We start from the raw sequence: 26,433 nt of genomic DNA, 5'->3' as shown, positions 1-26,433 counted from the left end.
GTACCAGACGATGAGCGTTTTGTATGCGCCGGTGTAGTGCCGTACTTCCCCGTCCACAACACCACTTTACAACACATACATACGGCTTTCTATGCGCCGTCGGAATCCATCGAGATACGTAGGTAGGGGAATGCACATGTACGTACGCGCGGACGATCGTGATCGTGTCAATCCGCGATACATACAGTACTGTGTACATACTGTATACTGTGGATGATTGGCCGGTGGTATGGTCGATGGCGCTGCGCTGGAGCTTTACCTAGCAGCAGCTAGCTAGCTAGCAATCAGCATGCAGAGTACACTACTACTCCTCACACAGCTGCTGTGGATGCAGTATGCATATGTGTAACGTGTCGCGTCGTCGGTCAACGAAGAAAGGCGCGGATAAAATACTCGGGAACCGATGGACGAATTTGGTACATGCGACTGCTTTTCTCTTCTTTTGAAGGGTACGGACCTAAGCGATCACAAACAAAGTGTGTTACAGTAGTCCCAGCGGTGCGTGGAGAAATTTAAGGAAAATATGTCTCATTGTTGTACTTCTGCAACCGATTGTATCTCTGACGTTAAGCTTGGAATTGCTCCCTAACAACGCTTGCATTATTGACGGGTTAGGTTCGCAGATCCGATACCGTGGCGTTGCATGCTTGGCAAGGGTACGACGACACCAACAACGCGCATATTCACATCTTATGAAGATAGTAAAGCCCTAAAGGTGACGGATTGTTGCGTTTGTACAGTGTGATTGTACAAAATAATGCCGCAAAGCAGCAGTTTCACATTCGAAGGATCAGCTTAATGCAGGCTTAAAACGGAATGGCATCAATTTCTTAAACATAGTGTCTATCCACTGTTCTAAGGTTCCATACAGATCATGAGATACTAGTAGACGTTCGTCGAGAAGACTTTGTTGGGGGAAACGTGCGTACAGTACACTGTCACTGGCATTTGTCAATGTAGTCGTGAGTCGATCTGGAAATGACACAGAAATGCAATATTGAGATGTTTGTTGATGCTGAATTCGAACGGGCTTTCTGTTATGTGACCTTCCGTGAACACTAGAATAGAAAGAGCATTTCTTTCTACACCTGTTGACCAAGAGCAAACCAGCATTTAATACGGTGAGGTGCAGAATCTCAAGAGTGCTTTGGAACTTTTGAATCTGAAACGTTACATAGCCTATAGGCCTACCCAGCCATAAACTTGTAATTGTGGGGTCCTTGGGACCTTGCCAAGCGAGACATTTAAATTCTTATTCACATTCACTTTTTCCCCTAATCTATTGGAAAGTGATTGAGCAATATACTATTTAGGTAACATTAGAGGAACTGAATAAGGCATCGATCATGAATACCAAGGCTGATGTCAATTTGGACCGCATCATTGAACAGCTGCTGTCAGTGAAGTCCACACCAGGAAAGCAGGTGAGGCTGAACAATAAATGCTCTGGTATGTTAGGATTTACAATCGTGTATTAAAATACCATACAGTCTAGCCACAGCATTTGATGTGATATTTGGTACTCTAGGCCAGGGTACCCAATGAAAATTTACCATTTTGTTATATCATTTTTTCAGTGCTTTTTATCAGAGTAGTTATGCACAAAAATGGTTTCGTGTTTGTAATTATGCAGCAACTGACAGTGTTACTCATTTTCTTTCATTATTGTTCTTGCATTGAGAGAATGCATGATCAAGTGTGTGTTACGTTATCTCCGCGTGGATTTATGTCGGCGCTGATGATGAGAAAATGGTCACTATGACAACATTGCATGACTGTATAATAATGGACACAAGATGGCGCTACACAATGCCGTGCCCCGGGTTACGACGGTACCCCAGGGTACATACACAACACTGATGGTACCACCACTAGTATAGTTGGACCTATAGATATAATACAAAATTAACACCGCCAAAATAAGGGAGGAGGTTATGTTTTCCTTACCTTTGGTTGGTTGGTTGGTTGGTTTGTTTGTCAGTGTGCAAAATAAACTCAACTTGCACTGTTGCAGGAAAGGTTGATAACACAAGAAACAGATGATTGAATTTTGGTAGTGATCCTTGAATTTTTATTGATTTTATGAAGGATTTTTTATTTTTGGACTAGGGTCAATGAACTTGGGAGTTCAAGCTACATATATTTGAGGTCTTCATGCGTGCACTAGAGGCGTGCACTAGTTTCTGGTCCAGGGCATGGCACAACATGCAGCTGGCATTGATGACGTAACAAAAGGTTTCTACATTGGGAAATCAGGCGATTTTCAGCATGCATACGTTTGGGTAGAAATCACTGATCTCTGTGGAAGAATTAAATCAGTGATGGAAATTAGCTGCTTGGCAGAGGTCTGCACTCTCAGAGTGCTTCTCCAGTTATTGATGTTGATTAATATCAATAGTTGCTAAATCAACCATCTATTACATGTGGGGGCGCTGTGGCATAGTGGATAAGACTCCCGACTCCCGATCGGAGGACCCGAGTTTGAGTCCCGCCCAGTGCTTACGTCCTTGGACAACATGTTTTTACCCACAATGTCCCTCTTGACCCAGGTGTATAAATGGGTACCTGGCAATGCTGGGGTAATAATAATAGCAGGGCCCACTGGTAGAGCAGTGGCAACACTGAAGAGGCTACCCTGGATAAATAAGACATTATTATTTAATATTATTATCATTCAGATGTTAAAAGGAATCATTTTGTTGTGACACCCGAAGTGAAATCATAGCTCTCATATGCCTGCAGATCTGTCCATTTTTTTAGCACTAATACATATAGATGTTCTAAATGTATGATGTGTGAAATAACGCTGTAATAGCACAATTTCCATTGGGTAATAACACAATTTCCATTTGGTAATGACGAAAATGTGAAATACTAGCAGAAAAGGTGCCCTGATCGTAGTGCAGTCTCAGAGCATAGTTGATGATGATTGCAACATGATTGTTATGCCTCCACCATCAAGTGTCGCTCAGAGGCATGTTTTCGGGTTGTCTGTCCGTCCGTCCGTCCTTCTGTCCTTTCATTCGTCCGTAATCAATTTTGTGGACAATGTATTAGGTATCCTACTGAAACTTGGCATGTGGGGATATGTACACATTGTATGAGTGGGTGAAGTTGTGTCTTTCAACTTTTGGGTGGACATGCTAAAGGTCAAAAGGTCAAAGTCAACTATTTCCCCCATATCTATGCAATGCCTGAAGGTATTTTCTTGAAACTTAGTGTACATATGTATTACCATATAAAGATTTTCCAGAGAGAGTTTTGAGCCATGAGGTCAAAGGTCAAGTGAAAATGTTTAAATTTCACTTTATTCTCCATATCTCACAAATGGTTCAAGGTATCTTGATGGAACTTCGTACATGCATGTACATGTATTGGCTGGCAGTAATTATATAGGGAATTTTGGGGTCATAGGTCAAAGGTCAAGATCAACTCCTCAAAATTTTACTATCTAATACTCATATGTATGTAATACCTGCAGGATTTTTCTTGAAACTTGATATGTATTACCCAATAGAGACTCTCTGGGAAGTTTCTTGCCAAAAGGTCAAAGGTCAGGTGAAAGTGCTAAATTTCACCTCTTCCATATCTCGAAAGTGACTCAAGGTATTGTGAATCTTGTATAAATTTTATGCATGCTCTACCTGATTGATTGAAAGTATTTACTGAATTACATCCCTTGCAGACATTTTACAAGGATCAGCATGAATACATTCAAATATACAAACATACATTCAAAAAATATTAACTATTGCACAATAGAGCTAACCTTTACCATTAACAAAACAAAAAACAAATATTACAATTATAATTATTAACACCTCCGTTCTTATTTTCATAAATAATCTCTATTGTTTATACAAATAACCTGACTAAAAATCAACTTCTTTTTCATCTACTCATCTTCTTCTTCATCTTCTCTTTTCCCCTCCTTATAAACTTTTAGTGAGAATAGATGTGTATGTGTTTGTGTATTGTTCGTATTGCACAGCTGCAAGTATACACTCCACAACAACACCTACTCACTAATCAAAGTCGAATATAGAAAAATGAGACATCAGGCACTCCGGGATTGCATTGTAGATAGGAGGTTTTAATAGAGGCTCTGCACCGAGGCGAGTTGTCGGAGCAAGTACGAGTAACTGATGGAATTGTGACACACTGTGATATCTTCACACAAAGAGCACAGTATTTATACAAGCATATCAGCAGAGAGGTGACTCACCTCTCTGGTATCAAGCGGTAAAACAAGGGGATTAAAGAAAGTTAGAAAGCAGTGGTCAGTGTTGACAAGCGATTACCTTGTTTTGAGATTATTTATGGGTGGCCTTATTTATGTACATTACAGTGGCAGCCTAAAAGAGACGAGTGGACGTCAGGTGGGAGAGAATTTGTTCTGCTTAGAATATTAGGAATTGAATTTGTCATAACGCTGCGGACAGACACACTGGTGAGCAGAGGCTCGCAAATCATCATTAGATAATATGTTGAAATAATAGCCCTACATTGAGGAGAACCAGTGGAGAGGATCAATGACCCACAGAGAGAGGGGGAGATTGTGGAGGAGACAGAAATGGAGAAAAGTTTAGCTGCTACAAATTTTACCATCCTCTTCTTCACTTTCCCTCCTTCAACCTCTTCTTATTCCCTAAAATTATCATTACCATAATCACACATATTTTTCATCATAACAATTAAACTTCCATTTACTCTCTATTACAAAACATCAATCAATATTACATTCATCAAAAATGTACTATTACAATGTATTATACAAAACACTGAATTCATATCAATAAAGTTGTTCAAAATACAAAACTTCATATTTCACATGACACAGAAAAGAGGAACATGATATGGCAATCAAACTGAGCTAGAAATTCTTGCAGGTGAGAAAAAATTGAGATAGAATCAGAAATAAATGAATAAATGGAGGCCTAATAATCAAACACATCATTACACAGAGAGAGAGAAAAGAAAAACCTTAGCAATGGTGAATCAACATGCGGTTTTCAGCACAGATGAGTGTTTTATCGAAGAGAGAAAGTTTTGGTGTGCCTGCAAAGGGCCAACAGTAACTCTCTTGGGAATTTTAGGGTCATAGGGTCAAGAGTCAAGGGTCAAAGTCGAGGTTTAAATTCCAAAATTTTACTATTTAATACTGATTTTACTTTTTTTCTGTACACTTTGAAAATTACTCAATGCATAAACTTATAAAAAGATCAATAGTTAAGTAAAAATCCTCAAACCCCCAAAAACCTGCACTTGGACAATATACGGTAGTCATTCATCCAATTAAACCTAGTTCAAGGAAAGTAAACATTCAACACATTTGTGACAAAACCTGTGATTTCAATATTTTGCCAATTATGTGAAACTGTCATCACAGATTGTCAAGCCATTGTACTATAGACCTCTGTAGGAGAACCATTCATTATGGTGGAGGCATACCAGTAGCCATAGCAACATTTCTAGTTTGTTATCTACATTATCGGTAATTGACATACTGTATTAATAGGGCAACAGCAGTACTCGCCAATCTTCTGTGCTTAGTTGGATTGCATGGAGCTTGTTGGAAAATATGAGTGCTAGGACATGATCGATTGTCATGTATGGTACGGTCTACCCACAATGCTGAATGGGTAGGGCTCTCCTGAAATAAAAGTCATGTACTACGATCAAAATTCTACATCTTTAATCTCAAAATATTCAAAAACAAATTCCTTAACTTGTCATTGCAGGGGTCGCACTTGACTTTTTTTTTAACTAGCCAGGCGGACTACTTACAAGTGTAGAATCAATTTTGACACTGAAACAATATTTTGGCTAGCCAGACGGACTAGTAACTTCAGAATTTTATGATTTTTAGCTAGTCCGACGTGATTTTGGGTGGCCAATGGCCAGCGGACCATCGCCAATTTCGAACCCTGCATTGTATCCTGGCGAATTGTGTCAGCCAGGTAGGTTTCTTGGTACAGCTGTAGACCCTCTTGATGTATTGCAAGCAAATTCCAAATGGTGGAATATGAATTTTGAACCCTTCTGAGAATATTATACATCATTAAGTTTTTTTTTGTGTGTAAGTTAAGGCTATCAAAGACTTGTCATGATTTTAAACTAAAATCAGCCTTAGGACAGGATATGTACAGAGTATGCACAACTGACTTTAGTTGCATCTTTAGGGTTATTCAAATGTTGAACATTGAAGCAAAAGCAATACTAAATGTAATGTTTTTATGGGTCAACCTACCTAACCAGTCTTCTCGTGAGTTGGTGGAAAAAAACGTATTCTATTTGTGTCAATGCAATGAGCGGGATTTCATACACTAAAATACGCCCGTCTGACGTATTGTTGGTACGTTTTGTATTTAATAGTAAATCATCAGTGTGATATAGTCTTCTTTTTACTGTTTCCCCAGGGAATTAACTGGACTCTGACGGGACAAGGAGTTTCATGGCAGAAATATGTTTTGTCTCTTTCAATGCTCTCAAGAAACCAGAGGACAAGAAATATTTTGTGAGGGATATGATGCTTGATTGTGCATGCACTACACGTGTATTTGTATATAGACTGAGAGGGCTGCATGATTTGCAACCTGCTCTTAGTGTCTGTGTTATGATGAATTACATGGATTTTATTATACAATTATTGCAGTGAAAAATGATAACTCTTTTTAAAAGTGATGATTTTAACAGTCTTCTTTGGAACTGGACTATGGAGGACATAGTATGCTGTTTGAAACAGATGACATCTTGTCTTAATCTGTTGAGGATGAGCTGATTTTGATATAACACACATTTTCCATAGACACCTGCCCCAGGTAGTATACTCGGGACTAGCCTTCAGCGGGTTAATACTTCTAATACAAAGATGTCTGTTGTCTTTCAAGTTTGCATACTATGGTGGTCAATGGCAATGCCTAGAAAATATTTTTAAAGCAAGCATTCAAAAGGTGGTAGCTAAACACCATCAAGCTTGGAAGTGCGCAGGTAGTGTTGAAATGAAATGTCACACAGGTGGGCAGCGTGTGAAGGTGTTACAGCCTAAAGTGACAACCAGTTTGTCCCTTTATGAAGATGTACAGCAAACACACATTCCATTAAGTGTCTTTGCTTGTTTGCCCTCCACAAACACAATCCTGCTTGAACTGACTATGGAGACATCAATATCAAATCTACTTTTGCATAAATTTTACTTTCTGGAAATGATGACTTCACCAGAAAATAAATCACATGGTAGGTCTACCTCTTGGATGATGAAATGGTATGAACTGTATGCATTGGTTGTTTGATGCTGAATCCTCCAATCTGTTGCTATGCTCTTAACTATGTGTTGACATTTACTACTGTGCAAACATCGCATAATCCTTGTACCTGCAAGGTGTCTCAAACATAGGTCTGAAAACATGGTCATGATATGTAGTGTCATTGTGTATGTGTTGATGTCATTACTTGTGAACATTGCATTTCTTGCAACATTCTGAGTTTATGAACTTGCATTTAGGTAGGTCCCTGTAGAGCAGTATTAATGTATCAATCTGCCTAATCACTTCCACATGCAGTATGCAGATCTTCTGTTCGAATGTTGTGGTTGTAAAACAGCTTGATGTTTTCCCTGTCTGGCCTGTAGGTTCAGTTACCAGAGAACCAAATTCGACACCTATGCCAACTGTCCAGAGAGCAATTCTTGGAGGAACCCATGCTGGTTGAGCTTGAAGCACCTGTCAACATAGTAGGTGACATACATGGCCAGTATGGTGATCTGATTAGACACTTCGATAAGTGTGGTTTCCCGCCAGATACAAACTATCTCTTCTTGGGTGATTATGTTGATCGGTGAGTACCGCTAGCATTGGAGAGAAGTAAGGGTGCATTTTTGTGTGTGTGAGTGTGTGTGTGTGTGTGTGTGTGTGTGTGCAGTGAATATAAAGGCATTTCTGCTGTGTCATGCACACTAATACATTTGGTTTGTATGCATTACTGTCGTACAAATTGCCTAAATCTACGTATCCATCCCAGGAAATCACTCCTTTCCAGGCAGATCAGTTTTGCGTAAATTTAAACTTTGAATTTGATACTCTTTTATTTAATCATTAATACCTGGAGAGATTTGATAGTCTTCTATAACATTAAATCAAAATTAAACTCAAAAGGATAAAAAACACTTTTGCAAGAGTTAAGTGGAATTTTGTGGGAGGAATATCAAACTTTAATATTTAGTCTTTTTCAGGACAAAATCTAGGCTTTTTCTCTTCTTATCTCAATTATTTTCTGATATACCAAAGAAAATGCTTCTCTGTCAACATACATTGTAGTCTCCCCTATTCAGCAATGTACCGACCTCTGTTATTTTTTATACATTGGTATATCTATACCCCTGTTGCAGTTTTTTCATCAATGTGATGAGGACAGTACCTGGTAATCAAACCTGATCATTTATAAGTTCTGCAGGTTGAGACAGTAGGGAGCTTTAGATTTTAGACGCGCTGACGTTCAGAGGGAAAAAAACTTGTTCTGAGCGTGCGCAGAAGCGCGCGTCAAGTCGATCTATTTTTAGTTTGCGTCGCCTGAATTTTTCACTATGCGTACTGGGCTATTTTTACGTCCACACAGTTTGCTACGTAGAGAACTACTTCATGCACCGATCGTATGGGGGCGCGATTTTATTTTTGATACGTTGCGTCCCAGCATAATCTAAAGGTACTTTTCAACGCGACGCAGGGGAGAGGAGAACGTCCAGCGCACTCGTCGTTTCAAACGTCCGCGCATCAAAATCTAAAGCTCCCTAGTGCTGCTGAGCAGAGAGACAAAAACCTCAAAGTGTTCTACATCCCACTGATAAAGTAGCAGGCAAGAGACATGCTACACATAGGACAGTTCAAAGCACACAAACAACTCAAAGACAGATGACATGTACACAAATGTATAATGACGAGTGACTAGTACTGAAAGGAAGGCAGGAAATCTGTCCATCTACACTGATGTTGAATATTGAATGCACATTCATTTTCAGAGCTAAAACCTTTCTTTTTTAACTAATGGCCACATCAAATGAGGAAATGATTTTTTGTAGGGTAACAATGCATGAATGCTGATTGTTTCTACATTTTTGTTCAAGAATATTTCATTCTGATATGCATGTGTACACATATGTAATTTTTCGTGCCTCTAATGACTTGGAGATATTCTCCTGTTGCTTTGATTGTAAAATCATACATAACAAGAAAGTTGATGTGAACAAATTATTCTCCCACAGAAGATATTCACCCCATACTTACAATTATAGTGATGAAACCAGAACAAACTTTCCCCTACTTGTATGACCATCTTGACAAGAAGGACTGTGTTGATGAAACTGCACTGGTACGCAGAGAAGAAGGTAATAGCAAAAACTAAGCAGCAAGACCTCATTGCATGGGCTACCATGTTAGATGACACATGTATGCTGAACACCATGGTGTTGAAGACTGCTATGACTATCTGTACTAATATGTTCTGTGATGCATACAATGCTGGCCAGTGCAACATCAACTCTCTTAGAACACAAACATAAAGTACTATCATTGTGCCTAATGTTTTCTAATCAGTACCATATGCTGTTTACATTCCAATAGATTTCAGAAGCCTTTGGCATTGGAGATATTGTCTGACTTAGAAATTGAAAGAGCTTTGCGTGATAATACAATTGTGCACATAAAAGGGACAAAACATAAAAGGGAAATATGGGTCATTATTATATCATATGTTAAGATATATCGTGTATGCATTGTCCTTGGTTTGTCTGTGTGCTATGTCAAAGCAATGTGCAATATGGACAGAATAACAACACTGTTTTCCCCAGAGACCACTGTACTAATTACCAGGTCAGCATCTGTGGTACATGCATATTTTGCATTATCTCATAATATCCATGCGCAGAGATAGTGGAGTTTTTAGGGTGACTATTACCCGGTCGCCACCTAAAAGCTGTGTTATGGTAGTTTATAGGACTCCCATAGAGTTATAGATCATGTATGAAATGTCCAGACTTGCTCCATAACATGAGCAAACCAGCCTGTACACATGCAGTACATTACAGCAAATAATGTTGATATCCTACTGCTAATTTCAATCTCTGAAAAAGGGAAAAACTACCTGGTAGTTGTAATTCTGACAGGGTAAAGCATGAGGTAAAAGGACTTATGATTTTAGTGGATGATCTTCTTTCCTGAAATACCAGAAAATATTGTTGCCTGTAGGTACACATATTTGCTTCAAACTCATGCAATATTTTACACTTGTATGAGGCCAGCTTGCATGATTGTTGTTCCCATCTATTGCCATCTAATGTGATGACTCCTGAGATGTGAATGTTTCCACACAAATTGAAAGAGATGCAATGTACTCTCTTGTCCTCACACCCAGGAAGGCAGAATAACATACTGTAGGATGTGAGTTCTGCTTGCAGAATCATACTGGTGAATATCGTGACGTAAGAAAACTTCAGCAGTAAAACTAAATCTGAACTTGTTTTACCATGTCTTTGTTGCAGAGGAAAGCAGTCCCTGGAAACCATTTGCTTGTTGCTGGCATACAAACTGAAGTATCCAAACAATTTCTTCCTACTGCGTGGAAATCATGAGTGTGCTAGCATCAATAGGTAAGACTGGCCTAGTGTCATGGTTGGGTACTACATTATATTCATTTTTTTTTTTTTTAATAACAGTGAAATATAAATTGTCCATTCCTAGTAGCTTGAATATTTTTCTGAGTAGCCATCAGGCCTCGAATTAACTGACGGCCACCGATGGCCATGGCCGTCGATGCCTCTCTCGTTGGCCGCAATGCCTTTCTTTCCTTGATCAAAGTTACGGCCAAAAAAATGTGCCCTATTTCTTGTGGCAGTGGTGCCCCTTTTAGAATGAAAGTTATCATTTATGACGTATAATATGCCCTTTCTCATAGTCTACTCAAATATCATACCTTCAGTTCACTCGCGTCCCAGTATATCTGATTCAAACTCAAAGTATCTTTCCGAGATACGAGACGACATGTACGTACATGTGTCTACACCCGACCGGCTTTTACCGTCCCGACTGCCTCCGCAGCGCAGCGGCCATAGAGTTACTAGCTAGGCAGCGGCGAACCGGAGCAAGTGTTCGCAAGCCATGCTAAAAAATGCCAGGCCTGTCGGACGGCTGCGAGCATTGCCATCTCTCTCGCTACCCTCTGCATTCATGCCCGCCCGACCCGTGCCGCATGCTCAAAGTAAAATGGCGCCTGAAGTGCTCCAAAGCGAGCACGGCGTGTGCGTTGAGAACGTACTGTATTACAGAACCTACATCGTATTGCGTATGGCCTACTGCCTAACGTCATCTGCTGCGGAGAGATCTTATGCGTGCGTGCGCTGCTGGAGTGTAGCAGCACGATCGATAGCATACAGCTCTATGGGGCATTCATACCACGTATTCGAACACTCAACATGCCCTTTCGAATGTGGCCTTGGTGCCCCTCTGACTGACCCAAGTGCCCTGGCCTCTTGGTAAAAGTGCCCTTTTCTAAATGGCCTTGCCCCTCCAAAATCCTATTTCGAGGCCTGAGCCATGTCAGCAATAGCTTTTGATAAATCTGGTACAGGCGTCATAATGCATTGTGTCATCGTTGTACCTCATTTGTTTTTGGAATATCATTCTTGTTATTTTTTATGAATTTGTACTGAGTCTTATGCATATCAAAATCTGATTAAACTATTTCACATGTACATGTCCGTGACTTGAAGTCAGAATGACCATTGAACTAATGAAATGAAATAAAAAACGGTAGCCACAGTAATGTTAATTAAAGAAATGCTTACCAAAACAGTGAATATGAACATACTTTATAAGTTGAGTATGACTCATGTGCAGATGCATTTTATTCAGTGTTGCCTCAAAACATGGCAGTCAATACAAGTATGTACAGAGTTGGAGTAGCAGCATGTGATTGCAGTGCAGCATGACCTGCATGGTGCAGTGTAGCTGCACACTGGACATGGCTACATCATGTACTGATAGTGGAAGACCTGTCTTAGCTGATGTCAACTGTTAATAAATCCTGTCACTCAGGCTTGCAGTGTGTATTCCTGCTGGGCTTCCGAATGGAAGATGTGCGCAGTATTGCCCAGCTACAATGTACATCTATGTATGTCCATACATGATGCAGCTTGTGTCTTGGCACTTAATGTGATGTTATAATACACAATGTTCACTTGTACAAGCTACGAGTTACAGTGTATCTAGTGTTAGCATATTCATATCTTCGCCTGATAAAGGGTTAGCTGCAGATGGCTTTGTACAATCATGGAGCTAGCAGCTCCATGGTACAATCAGGTTAGCTAGTTACCGTCTCGTCAGATCTGATTATCATACGTGATTCACTCAAGTAGGATTGACCATGACAATCAGGATACCTTGGAAATGGTATCATCCATTTTCACTCTTGTGATGTACAGTAATAAATCTACTGAACTCTTTTTTTCCTCATGTATTGTAGCTTTCATGATAAAATGTATACTGCACAGTAAGCCTAGATGTTTATGAAATACACACCTTTGCAAACGTTTCTGAAATTTAATGTCTAACTACAGCTGTACATAAAGATTTCACATTCACAGGCATACACATTAAAAATGTGCACTTTTTGGTCTCTGATTTTAAACTGACATGTCAATTTCCATACTGAGAGCAAATTTAATCACTCGTGAAATTGTCGAGAAGTCTTGATTGCTGAAAAACTAGACCCGCTAGATATGTGGCGTATACAGTAATTGCATTTAGTAGAGTAAACACCATACAAACACACACATACACACACATACACACATATGTATGCATGCACGTATACAATGATGGAGTACAGGGAAGCCTCTAGACAGATGTTCCTTTGTCTACTTCCAAGTTTCTTCAAAGGAAGCTGTGCAGGATTGCATTCCTTAGGGCAAGTTTCAATAGTGAGGCAAGTCAGTAGAATGATGTTGATTGACATGGAGCTTTGGGTCTCAATATTTAGAAAAGCTGAGACCCTAGGCAATTGAATTATTTCAAAGTATACATTGCACCTGCTCAGTCTATATCACATAATCGTTTCAGAGACTGAGAGAGGGCGGTAGGCCTGCAATCGATAGGTCGTACAGTGTGCATATTTAAAGTAGAAACATCTAACAAGTCTTCAGAGACTAGTTAATGATGCCCTATTATCTAAAAACAGGATGAGCAGTCAAGTGTATGTCATTATCACTGTGAAGGAAGGTAGTTACATCATGAAGGAGGACTCTGTCTTGGGATAGGAGCAACACATGTTCAGGTTTAAATGTCAAATGTGTTTAATAATTGTCATTTCAAACTTCAGTTTTGGGATAGGGTTAGCAAAAAATAGGGAAACAACTGGTTGTCCATGAAAAGGATTCATGATTGGTGTCAACTGCAGTGATAAAGAGAATGTACAATGTACACAGTATATAGTAAGAGAGTAATTAACCCTTTTTCTGAAGAGTGTAGGTCTACCAAGCATTGGTAGGCATTATTGCCATGTGGATACAAGAACAGACTAAAATGGAGTCTGTCCAGCATACCATTTCTAGGAAAGATGATGTAATGAAAGCCATGTAGAATAATGATCAGTTTTGACAACTGTCTTTAATTTGGATAAACTGTCAATAAAATGAATTGAATTCATACAGTGGATTACACATTGGCAAATTTAACAACCTTTCTATTCCAATCCTGTGACTTTGGCATGAAATTTGTTTTTCTCCTTTCCTACTCTGCCTTTAGAATTTGGATTTTCAGTTCTTGTTTTATTCATCAATTACATTTATCATATGAGTATGATCTACAAATGTGAAATGTGAACAAAGTTTGTCAGCATCACAGATAGGATATGTAGGAACAGAGTGCGTGTTTCTATGGAATGACTTGACCTTCACTACAGTAAGATATCATAGATGGCAAGGACCTGCTGTTAGTGTACATGCAGAAAATTGCTTCAAATTTCAGGCCATGCAGTGAGTACATGTACATACGTAACTGGTGATGAGTGCAAAACATCTCTTGTCGTGGAAAATATTGCACGATGTAGTCAATTTATCTTTGAATTATGAAAACTGTAGTTGAATAGTATTACTCTTATGATATCCCAACATTAAGAACATGCATACAGTATAGATTCTCATGTGGTTATGAATAAAAAGCTGAAAAGAGCACCCTACTATGTGTAATTGTGTCATGATGATAATGGCACAGGTAAATTGAGCCTTCATTTTGTCATCCTAGTATTCTATTCATGATCAATACCCAGACTATACTCATTGGGACAAAGCATCAAAGCCTGTCTGTTGTCATGGTAGCAGCTGTCGATATTGATTTTTACTTCATGTCCAAATATGAAATGGACTGTGCTGCTCAAGGATTTCTTGTATTGTACCAGACACACAGGCCATTTGATTCTTACCCAAAGTCAAGGGAAATCTGTACCATCAATCAAAAGCTTATTTTGTGCATTCTTATTGTGATGTGACAAAGGTGGGTTTATATGATGTCAAAATTTTGCAAATTGCAAATCCTATGGTAGAGCTGAAGTGTGCAAAATTAGCTACTTTTCATAATTGTCTACATGCATCAGCTGGAAGCTGAATTTCGGCCATACATGGCAGGAATCATAAGTTGTATAGGGAAAGAGGATGGTGGTTTACACTAAAATGATGGGAGTGCCCTCGGGAGCCCCTAGGGCAGGGCCCTAATATCCCAAATTAGGAGGATATTATTGCCAAAGAAGCTTGCAATATTTCATGAAACTCAAGATATTTCAAGTAGTTTGCCTCAGAGTGCCATGAAGCTTAAAGCCGAAACATAGTTCTGGTACGCCAGCAAAATTGTCAAATTTTGCTCCGAAATGTACACTTATGCCTAAGAAATGAGTGGAATAATGCTGTAATAACAAGATATTCCTTGGGTAATGACGAATATGCGAAATATCAACTAAAAATGTTCGCATCTCAGAACTTACCCTATGGGGGTCAGGCTGACTCGGGGACAACTCGGCCCTCTGTATTTGTCAGTGTTGTACTATGGAAGTGTTTCGCGTTCTTGCTGGTCGCTGTTAGGGGCTGAGTTAATTCAACGCATGCATCAAAGAACCTTTGGTGTGCCTACAAAAATGAACGTGCGCCTATGTATAGAATAATGGCGATTACGAACTGCATAAAAATTGTCTGAAATAGGGCTGAGTTGTCCCTGAGACCGAGTTAACCTGGATCCTTCTGGAATGAAAGTCGGTATACCAACTTTTATTTTTGATCTCAAAATACTCCGAAACAACTCATCATCCTTGCAAACCGCGTCAGCCAGGTAAGTTTCTTGGTAGACTCCATCAATATATTGCTAGCAAATATGAAATGGTGCAATTAGACGGCCGGGTTCTCAGACCCTTACCAAAACTATGTTTTCACTTTAAAGTGCTCCAGTTGTTCAGTCTCTTTTTATCCTTTCCTTTACTGATTTTTCACCAATAATCTCCTGACTGTGATATATCATTTGGTAAATTACAAAGCAATGGGGTGGGAATGTTCCATTTTATTTGCAGGTGTATATCAGATCCTGTAAAGTTGGAAGACATGAACTCAACATTTATCCTCCCGAGGTGAACTTACTACTTCAAAGGTTATTGCATTAAACAACACATACAGTTTTAACAGTAATAACAGGTACTTTAATCCAAGGAACCCTTAATTTCACACATGTATGCAGGCAGAAAGAGAATAATGAATCAGTGTGAAAAACTGTCAGAGAAGATATCTAAAGATACAGCATGTGATTACAACTCGATAGGTTCAGGTTTAGAGGAGTGTGTCTTCTGTATAACTGATTCCTACTGAGATAATCCCATGATTGCTGGATTTGATTGATGATACATGTGTATGGCAGTTTGACTCGATCATGATGAGTGCAGTCATACCTGTGATAGGTTGAAAATGATTCAGGGATGTGGTTTAGAATGACATGCACTTCGAAGTGAGCTGCTGTTTGGAAATGATTCTGGGGTCATACCATACAATTGCTTGCTTTTTTTAAAAAAGGAAATTGTGAATATCCCATCAACGGTTTTCATGGAACCCTGCAGGTTTCTGAAGAATTGATTAAAGCTTAAACAAATTTTTAATGCAACTGCAGAAACTGTTGATTCTTGCATGCTCTTATGCATATGAAATGCTGGAAATAATGTTGGATATAACACAATTTCACTTGACTAATGAGAACAAAAAATTGATGCATTGCCCACAAGGTACACCAGAAGTATCGCAGTCTGAGAGCATTCCCGATTGTGGCTTCTATGTGATGTTTCATAATCAATTACAACAATTTATCGGGCCATAGCAGTATCCATCATTCACATATGAGAATAAATTGCATTGTGTGCAGCATATGATGACATAAATGGTATCCCGAGGCACCGAATAAAAATCGGCCATTTTGTTGAATTATTTATTTTTTTAAAAAGGTTATACCCTGGGTTGCCAAAAAGTGGAATTTATTTTGGTGCTGGAGCTAGCGCACGCTAGGCACTGCACTGCACTGCAGTCACTGCACGCTATTGCTAGCACAGCATGCCATGCATGCGTAGTATAACATGCAGTGGCATGGGAATGACTATGCAGAGACTCCAACCCCAAGCACCTTCTGATCGGGAGATTCTCCCGCCTGAAACCCCTAGCAAACGGGAGACTCCAACTTGATGTGCACGAAGCGCACATCACGAGCACAAAGCGTGAAGTTCCTTGCGGCCGGAGTCCAGGGCCCATTTAAGGGCCCTGGAAGCTCTAGGGTTCTAGATGCTCTCTCGTGCTATCTAAGGCTTATTTTTTAACATACAATGATATTAAGTAAGAAATCTTTTCAAGCGGGAGACACAGAGCCAGGGCGGGAGAAATTAAATCTCAAGCGGGAGAACGGGAGATTTTGCAAAAATGGGCTTTCGGCGGGAGATCTCCCGTCGAAAACGGGAGAGTTGGAGTCTCTGACTATGTACAATTGTACAATCATGCACACACAGTGCATGCATTTCTCTGTGGCTGTCCTCGAGTGGACGTGAGGTGCGTTACATAACGTGGTACCCTGGGGTACTACGGTACCCCGGGGTAACGCGTGATGCATCATATATACACTTTTGTAGTAGCATGCAATTCAGTACTACTGGCAGGGTGCGATTTGATCCTTACATACTAGCAGCTTTTTACGTACCCACTACTGAACAGGCTGGGCGCTTCAAGAATAAAATTTGGGTATACCAAATGTTATTATTTCGTACCTTTGATCCCAAAACACTCCAAAACAACTAATTATCCTGGCAAAGCACATCAGCCAGACGATTTTTTTTTTGATAGAGTCCTGTGGTATTACATGAAAATACCAAATGGTGGTATATGAATTTTGAGCCCTAATAGAAGAACTATGTTTCAGCTTTATATCACATTGCATTTCACTCTTGTCGGCTTAGATACACTTCAGTCGTTGCAGCCAAACTGAAAAGCCATGTCAAGTTGCATGTGCATCACACAGACCTGGTTTAAAACAGTATTGCCACAAATCTTCCAAAAGTCAATAAGTGGTAAATCATGGATGGCATATTTGTTAGCATGGGTAGTATTTGTCAATTCCCACTATTACATACAACGTGTATAAACTCAAATGGTGACAGCACTATTTAATTTCCAAATTTCCATAAAAATGAATCAACTAGATGTACGCGGTATGTATGTTTAGTGCACAGCACAAGCTCTTTTTGATCATACACAAATAACACAGAGTACTATATAATATCTCGAAACTGCAATAATGTAGATTTTCGTAGTAACTGCAACGTGTTAGGAAAAATGTATTTCTATTCAGAAGTGAGAATATTTCAGTAATGATAAAAACAGAAAAATTAGACGTGATTACTGCATGTGCACTCATGCCCGTACCTGCTGCACAGTAAACTCGCTCTTCCTACTGGAATTGCTGTATGTGATCCAAACCACAAAAGTGTGACTCCGTGTGTTGCATGCGGGTGCATGAGATCACCTCATTCATTTGCACATAGCGTATGGTGCCAGTGTACGGACCCAACCACTAGCCATTGATTGTGTCCTTAATGCAATCCATTGACTTCTCTCTCCTGAGATACAGTGTATGATTACAGTATCAATAGTATGTAAGGTACTCTTCAATCCAGGACTATGGCACCTGCATTCCTAGTATGCCCCCTAATTGTACCATAATACATAAACTGCACTTGCTTTTGCTCTAACGTCATTGTTTGTTATAAATCCGCTCTCTTTGTTCTTTTGTAAATCTTGCACACTATGTTGTCATATAAACGATCATATTGAAGTTGACCAATGCATATGGGTTGTTATAATTTACATTATACATGTACACTGTATGTTCTTTTTCGACTGCATACATCTATTATAGTGTTTATTTTGGACATAAATTCTTCTCTTTATGTGACAGTTCATGTGCTATATAATAAATGGGAAGAAAAATGTGTTACCTTGATAGTGCAATTTGCAGCTTCATGAATGAATTTCTATGTCGCTTCTAATATACATGTAGTTCATACTTATTCCATATAAATGGTTTTTGCTCTCCTACTGTAGTATACTCTGTACTATATCATATTGTCTTGACAGCATGTGAAATTGATGTGATTACATGGGATATTTGTCTTTCTTTAATAGCTGAGTGCAAAAATTTCCACCTTTTCAGCATACAGCTGTAATTTAATCAGCGACACTGACGGTAAATTTGCTCTATGGTATTGTGATGTAAATTATACATTCATGGGTAGCATTTTAATACATCCAATTATAATGTGAGGCAGGCACATACATGTACTTGATGTGATGCTAGAAAAAGGAGCATTCAGAAACTTCTGCTATCCCTCCCTCCCTCTCTTCCCACATCTGACGTACATATCAGATGCGTAAGTGTTGTTACCAAGTAGAAGTCACGTATAACTCAACAGGCATCTGGGCAGATGTTTTGCTATCCCTCTGAGCACTGGATTAATAGTCCATTTGCTAGTTGCCCTGTGAAATCCACAAATGCTGCCGGAAACAGTACTGGATGCTGGAGGCTTGTATAGATGTCATACCTCATCTATGTTTGGGCAGTAAAAAGACAAAGTTATTCAGCTACCCATGTTTCTCCTCTTTATGTTCCATTCAGCTGAACTGCTGTCCTCTTTGGCACATACAGTGTATATAAAAAAAAAAAAAAAAAAAAATCTTATATCCTTATTCTTCATCTACTGTGATTTAAATCTCATCAGTTGGTTTTGGTTTCTTTACCGCTGCTACTATCTTGTTGTTTCTGTCAATAACAGTAACAAAATGTATGTCAAAACTATGGATGTTTGTTTCCATTTAAAGATATCAATATTACATTCTTATTTTATTTCTTATCAGCCGTATATGGCAATGTTTAAATCACAGATTTGTTATGCTTTGCAAAGAATATTTCCTTCTGGTAATAGCATTTCTCAATGAAAGAATTCTTTCTTACAAAAATAGATGTGTTTGAGAGTGCAGTACCGTATAGTTATGATGGAAGAGATGTGCATTTTTTATAGTACCGTGGACACTATCACAGAGTTTGATGGGATTAATGGGGGCATCTTAAAAATATATGTGTTATCAACTCATTACAGTGTATACAGGGTTTGAGCAGGTGCTTGCTGCAGCCAGAGCATGGAAAGTTTATGTGCACAGAAACTGCTCCCTGTGTAGGCTTATTCTCTGACCCTATTTCAGTGTAGCATGTCTGGATTTATAGCCATTTCCCCCCAAATATACATGTACACATACTGTGTGTACATATGATGTGTGCTGAAGTCAAGAGGCCTAGCTTGAACAGATAGATTATATTGTACACATACAGTACCAGTATGTAAGATTAGGCATTTTATTGTTCTGAATGTATACTGTGCACATTTCTGTGCAGATGAGCCTTAATTCTGTCCATGAAAGCAGGCCAGCACAGCTAGTCTTACTTAGGTGGCTTGATATGATGTTCATCCCTTGTGTCTCTGTCACATTTGATACAACCTACCTAAACGTAGCTACCTCTGACTGGTGGATGTGATCATGTGTGCAAAAAGTGCACAAGGCATGTCATTCCCCTATTCTTTTATGTCTATTAAACAACAGGATCCCTGAGCAAGTTATAAGTATACAAATTTTGGCATCCAAGCTAATAGCAACTACACTGATACATCATTTTGTGCATGTGTAGATGGTCTCGTCATTATTTTTATTGCCTTATTCTACTTTAGATTATAGGCTGGACCTCCAGGCCAAGCAAGAGTTATTGTTTATTTAGCTTTGCTTTAAAAACACATGCCAATGAAATAGAGCATGGCTATAATTTCTGTGGGAAAAAAAGGGTGATGATCGATGACATTTACGGAATTTATCACAAATATGTCAAGTTATATATATATGTGAATATCGTGTAATTTTCCTATTCATGCATTTTTCACCTGTGTCTCATCTCTTGGTACTTTTGCAACAACAGCAGAGGTAGGCAAAATGCAGTAGAAAAAGGAAATATTGAGGTCTTATATTCCCCTCATTTATTCTATCTCAGACTTTCATAGATCTGTGCTCTTTTTTTTTTTAATGCATAGTATGAATTATCACAGGTGTACCACTTTGGCAGACCATGTAAATAGTTGATTTTGATTTGTTGATGATTGAATGCAGTTGTGAAAGTTCTGATGAACAGACATCAAATACAATGTATATATGGGACTGCTAGTAATGTAGAAAACAATACTCGTAAAGAGGTTTCTTGAACGGGTGTAATTGTTTACAAGTCACATACAGTGTAGTTGATTCAACAAAACATGGGTAATTTTGAGCAGCACCAAGTTTACATGCCTCAGAACATCGGGTCACAACTCAGGCACAAATGTACCATAGATATATAAACTAGTTATGTTATCAGACATTCCTTTTGCATTGGTTGCGAATGAAAGCACACAGAGCCATGAAGAATATATCGATCTATGTTTGTATGTTACATGATTGCATCAACTGATGTGTCATTACAGGGTGTCAAAAATTTTTTTGCAAATGTTGTCCTGTGAAGCTGGTAGGAATTTTTGAGATAAAAAAGAAAAAAAAAATGTGATATATGATTTTGATTGTTGTATCTGTCATGTTGCAAAAACAAAATCTCAGCCTGATGGTATGCTTTCATGGTAAAATTACAAAGCATGAGGTCTTTTATTCTAATTTAAAGAAAATGTGCATCACTTGAAATAAAAAGAAAAAAAAACGGTTGAAATACAATTAAATTATATATGTCCTAATGCTATTATCACTGTTTAATTGGGGGTCATATGTATAATATATAGGGAATGCTTCTTTTAAAGAACAAAATCAGTTCAACAGTTTCAAGGCATGTCACATTATACATTCTGTCTGACACTAGTGTTGAGCTACACGGTGTACAACATGTCTACACAACACCCTCAATTTTGAAGGACTTGTCATTCTGCCACCTAGTCACAAACTGCACTCAAATGTAGGAACAATATTATTACCCACGCCGATGAAAATCGGCAGGGGGTTATGTAAAGGGTTCCGTATGTTTGTTTGTTTGTTTGTTTGTTTGTTTGTTTGTTTGTTTGTATGTTTGTTTGTTTGTATGTTTGTTTGTTTGTTTGTTTGTTTGTTTGTGTACAAGATAACAAGAGAACGGGTAAACGGATTTGCACGAAATGTTCAGGGAATGTTTGGATAATGACAGGAAAGAATCGATTAGATTTTGGTGAGAATCGATTAGATTTTGGTGATAATCGGTTGACCCTTGCAAATTCTGTGTGACCTTGAAGTTTTGACCCCATGGTATAGTGACCATTCCGAAAATTTCCCGTTTCTCACTTTGCGATTTTCCGCTACCATACGAAAACATAAACTCCCCAACGATCCGACTTCGCTGCTCAAATGTTCGTAAGAATTCCAAAATTTACGTTTAGGCCTATTTGAGGGACTATGTCCTTCTAGATTTATGAAAGTTCGTTCTCCGTCATCACAAACTGGCCCGTATTTTGATGATTTTTCAAATTAACATTGATTGTTTTTTTCGTTGGAGGAGCATTTTGCTCGGTCGCAGTCACACTGCACGATATGCGTGCTCAATGTCAATGCGTGTGCAAGGCCGCTGAAAATGCATCGCGCTCTACACTGTTGGTGCAAAATTGCACCGGGGACGTTGCGGCGCTCGTTGGTGGCCGAATACTGGTGCAGTAGACATTTGCATTCAACCCTTGCATTGAATAATTCCCGTAGACACTAATCATAGGGGTAATTGCCTAGGGGGTACGTAAATTTTCTTTTTCTTTTTTGCTTTTGTGGATACCATCAAAGATCGTACACTCATACGACCTTTGATATTTGATGATTTTTCAAATTAACATTGATTGTTTTTTTCGTTGGAGGAGCATTTTGCTCGGTCGCAGTCACACTGCACGATATGCGTGCTCAATGTCAATGCGTGTGCAAGGCCGCTGAAAATGCATCGCGCTCTACACTGTTGGTGCAAAATTGCACCGCGGACGTTGCGGCGCTCGTTGGTGGCCGAATACTGGTGCAGTAGACATTTGCATTCAACCCTTGCATTGAATAATTCCCGTAGACACTAATCATAGGGGTAATTGCCTAGGGGGTACGTAAATTTTGTTTTTCTTTTTTGCTTTTGTGGATACCATCAAAGATCGTACACTCATACGACCTTTGATATCATCACACTCTCGGCTTGCTATAATCAAAATATCCCGCAAGAAAACGGCGTATTTCTCGATTTTTAGCGCTTTTTCCGCGACCCGTCGCGTAGACAATACTCTTAATTCGCGCGCGCTTGGAAAAGTTCCGATTCTGCACTTTTGACGGTGGAATTTGGGATTTTCGATGGATTTTTGGAGGAGACTTAAGGACTTTCCTGTACGTGAATGAGTGTTAATACCGTATGTGTAATGATGTGATTTGCGTGTGATGTGACTGTAGAACCAAAGATCGTACACTTCAGTGTACGATCTTTGGTAGAACTCACTGGCTGGTGATAAAGCACACTGGCAATTAAGTGGCCGAATTCTGGTAGATGACCGAATGCACATTATGTTTACCCCGACTTTGTACTTAGGCGTGGGTCTGCCGCCTTTGACGGCCCCTCTCTAGTCATCATTGTATTTCTTCCTTTCTCTACATTTCCTATTTATATGTGATTCAAGTAAGGATAATTAGAGAGAGAGAGAGAGAGAGAGAGAGAGAAAGAAAAAAAAACGGAAATCTCAACACAACACAAAATAGCATGATGAATTGAATGTATTCTTTCTGGAAAATGTGGTGGCCCTGATAAGGGCCGTTTGGTTGAAAAGAGCCGTGAAGTCTCTAACTGGACTTTGCAGTCTTCTTCGGCAGAAGCACGGCCTGGATGTTTGGCAGTACACCACCCTGAGCGATTGTCACACCTCCCAGCAGCTTGTTATGTATTGTGGCAGTATGACATTCCTATTTTGAGAGACTGCGAAGAGGATGGTTATTTGTAAAAACATTATAACCTGAAGAGAAATGCACCGGGGGTAATATGACAATATAATAATAATTTTTTTTTCGCAGCTGAAGAGCAATAAAGCTAGTGTATGATCATGTGTGAACCACAACATTTGCCTTGATATTGCATCTGTCTTGTGTACAGCTGTACCACAATTTTCTCGGACCTAAAGGAAAAAGTGCATTAAATTGCACTATGTTCTACAGCTGTTACAGAGAATAAAGAGCTCTGATTACCTTGCACATTGGTCTTGAAAAGGATTTTTTTTTTTCAAAATAGAAAATAAGTTCAGCTAGTAACAGGTCAAATATTAGTGTACGTGTACAGCCATAGGATTAACTTTAATTGTATACCCTAATATATTTCACTTTCGTGTAAAAACTTATTTTCATGAGGATTTAATTTTCATGAATTTTGCAAAACACAGTTGGGCAGCAACTTTTACAACACTTGAGAATATAACCACCTGATCTTGATCACATTAAATTTGTGGAGTGAATGGACAAGGCATTAGTGCACTTATGATAGCCTCGGTGTCAAGTCACAAAAACAACATCTCGTGAAAATATCTGTGACCTCATTCGTAAAAATATCCTGTACGCCAAAATAACAGTTTTTACACCATGAAAATTGTAGTAGCAAGAAGTAAGTATTTTAAGGGTAGGAGAATGATTGTTAGTTCTTGCCAAATATCCATGAGACAAAGTGTCATACATTGGTTGATGGATACAGATCTAGAATTCTTTGATCTTGTGTGTGTGTGTGTGGGTTTTTTTTCCCCCGAGTGTTTCAATTCCCTGTTCTTTTTTCCCCTTCTAAACTTAAAAAGAGTATACACTGAAGTACATGTACTGGTATCCATGGACAGTACGGCACGAGTGTATAATGACATCCTAGCTCTAGGTATACACTTGTTTCAATAGAGAGAACAAAAAACATGCAAAGTAAAACATGTGCATTGCACCACATTGCACATTATGCATATAGGATTCTTACCGCTTCCCGCATGGTACGGTATATAAAGTATGAAGATGTCTACTCACCAGATTATGTGCATATAAATGTAAATGGTATTCAGGCAAATGTACAGTACAGACCGCCAATAGTTTTAAGTGCAAACGCGTTCAGTGCCTTATCATGAAACACTGCTTAGTCAAATGTTAATGCTAAAAGTTAATGTCATGTGCATCTAGTATTATTCATGACCCACAAGCTGTGATATACGAGGGTAATTCCGTGAAGTTGGGGCACAAAGTGTTACATTTTAGCATAACTCAATACTAATTATGCTATACATATATTCTTTATAGGCTTTACATTTGTATCGAGACCATACATTTTCCTGGAAATTTTGTGCCATTCAGACTCAATTTTGATGAAGTTATTCAAAAAAAATGTAACGGTGTCCTGTAGCATCGTGACGTGTCCATGTAGCATCGTGATAGTTAAAATCTGGTCCTAAAAGACAAATTAATGCAATTAGCTTGACCAAAATTTGATATAATATGCATAATTACTAGATTAGTCAGATAACTAAATATCTTAACTCTATTTTCCACAGTTTTACTTTTACAAGAAAATTACACAATGTGTCACTATGCTACACGGTGTCCACCAAATGTAACAAAAAAGGACACCGCGTAGCATCGTGATACATTTTGTAATTTTCTTTTAAAATTAAAACTGTGTACAGGAAATTTGAGATATTTAGCTTTCTGACTAATCTAGTAAATATGCATATTGCATCAAATTTTGGTCAAGCTAATTGCCATAATTTGTCTCTTACGACCAAATGTTAAAATTTCACTATGCTACATGGACACATCACGATGCTACAGGACACCGTTACATATTGTTTAATAACTTCATCAAAATTGAGTCTGAATGGCACAAAATTTCCGGGAAAATGTGTGGCCTCAATGCAAATGTAAAGCCTACAAACAATAAATGTATAGCATAATTAATATTGAGTTATGCTGAAATGTATTTTTCAAATATCACGATGCTACATGGACACTGCCCCAACTTCATGGAATTACCCACATACTACATCAAAGTGCCCAGACGTTCGTATTGTCAGAGTATGGTTACATGTTTGTACACAAAGGTGTTGCAAAACCTTCATCCATCTTAACTTTGTCCTCCCTTTCAGGCTTTTAAGGCTACACGATGCCTTAAAAACCATGCTTTCAGGTTAAATGGACAACAGCATTGTGCATACAAATGGAATGCATGCACACTGAATGTATTCTTTTTCATTGTTGTTGCTGTATCCTTATAGATTCTGACAATTCTCACAAAATACTGTACACTGCATCATTTCCAGGCAGTTGATATACATCAGTGTGAATAAAAATGTTTTCTTTAGAAACTTGCTTGTGAATTGTATCGACAGCTAAGCTTTACTACCTACAGTAAAGTGATGCATTTGATGGCACAATGAATGATGTACCTGACAAACAACTAGTTAAATTTGAACTGATCATCAATGTTTGCGTATGCATGTAAGTATCATACCTGGCAAGCAATCAGCTATTATGGATTTAGATAGCAGCTTACATGTTATTAAACAAAATAATAAACATTGCAGCAGAAAAAAAATTAATCTCCAGCACATTTTCCATAAACTATGGTTGACTTGAGAACAGAAAAAGAGATATAAACTATGGTTGACTTGAGAACAGAAAAAGAGATATAAACTATGGTTGACTTGAGAACAGAAAAAGAGATTAAAACTGAAATTGTTAAATCCAATGCACAAGATACAGCTTGTAGCAATGACTCTCTCCATTAGTCAGGTGGATGAAATAGTCTTATCTCA

The 26,433-nt window shown here is 38.7% G+C and overlaps 1 protein-coding gene across 1 annotated transcript in view; it reads left to right on the top strand.

The window, feature by feature from the left end:
- Positions 1 to 905: 905 nt before the first annotated feature.
- Positions 906 to 26,433, top strand: part of LOC139744998 (uncharacterized) — a 59,939-nt gene continuing 34,411 nt past the window's right edge. The window contains exons 1-3 of the mRNA XM_071655403.1: positions 906 to 1,424; positions 7,631 to 7,836; positions 10,532 to 10,639. Of these exons, the coding sequence (XP_071511504.1) occupies positions 1,347 to 1,424; positions 7,631 to 7,836; positions 10,532 to 10,639 (392 nt within the window). The 5' untranslated portion in view covers positions 906 to 1,346. The remainder of the gene's footprint in view (positions 1,425 to 7,630; positions 7,837 to 10,531; positions 10,640 to 26,433) is intronic.

The sequence above is a fragment of the Diadema antillarum genome, unplaced genomic scaffold, assembly GCF_040938485.1.
Source record: "Diadema antillarum isolate AM-2024a unplaced genomic scaffold, OU_Dant_1.0 seq00001227_RagTag, whole genome shotgun sequence".
NCBI classification, from domain to species: Eukaryota; Metazoa; Echinodermata; class Echinoidea; order Diadematoida; family Diadematidae; genus Diadema; species Diadema antillarum.
Note: the sequence above shows the minus strand (reverse complement) of the source record. Positions and strands in the feature narration are given on the sequence as shown.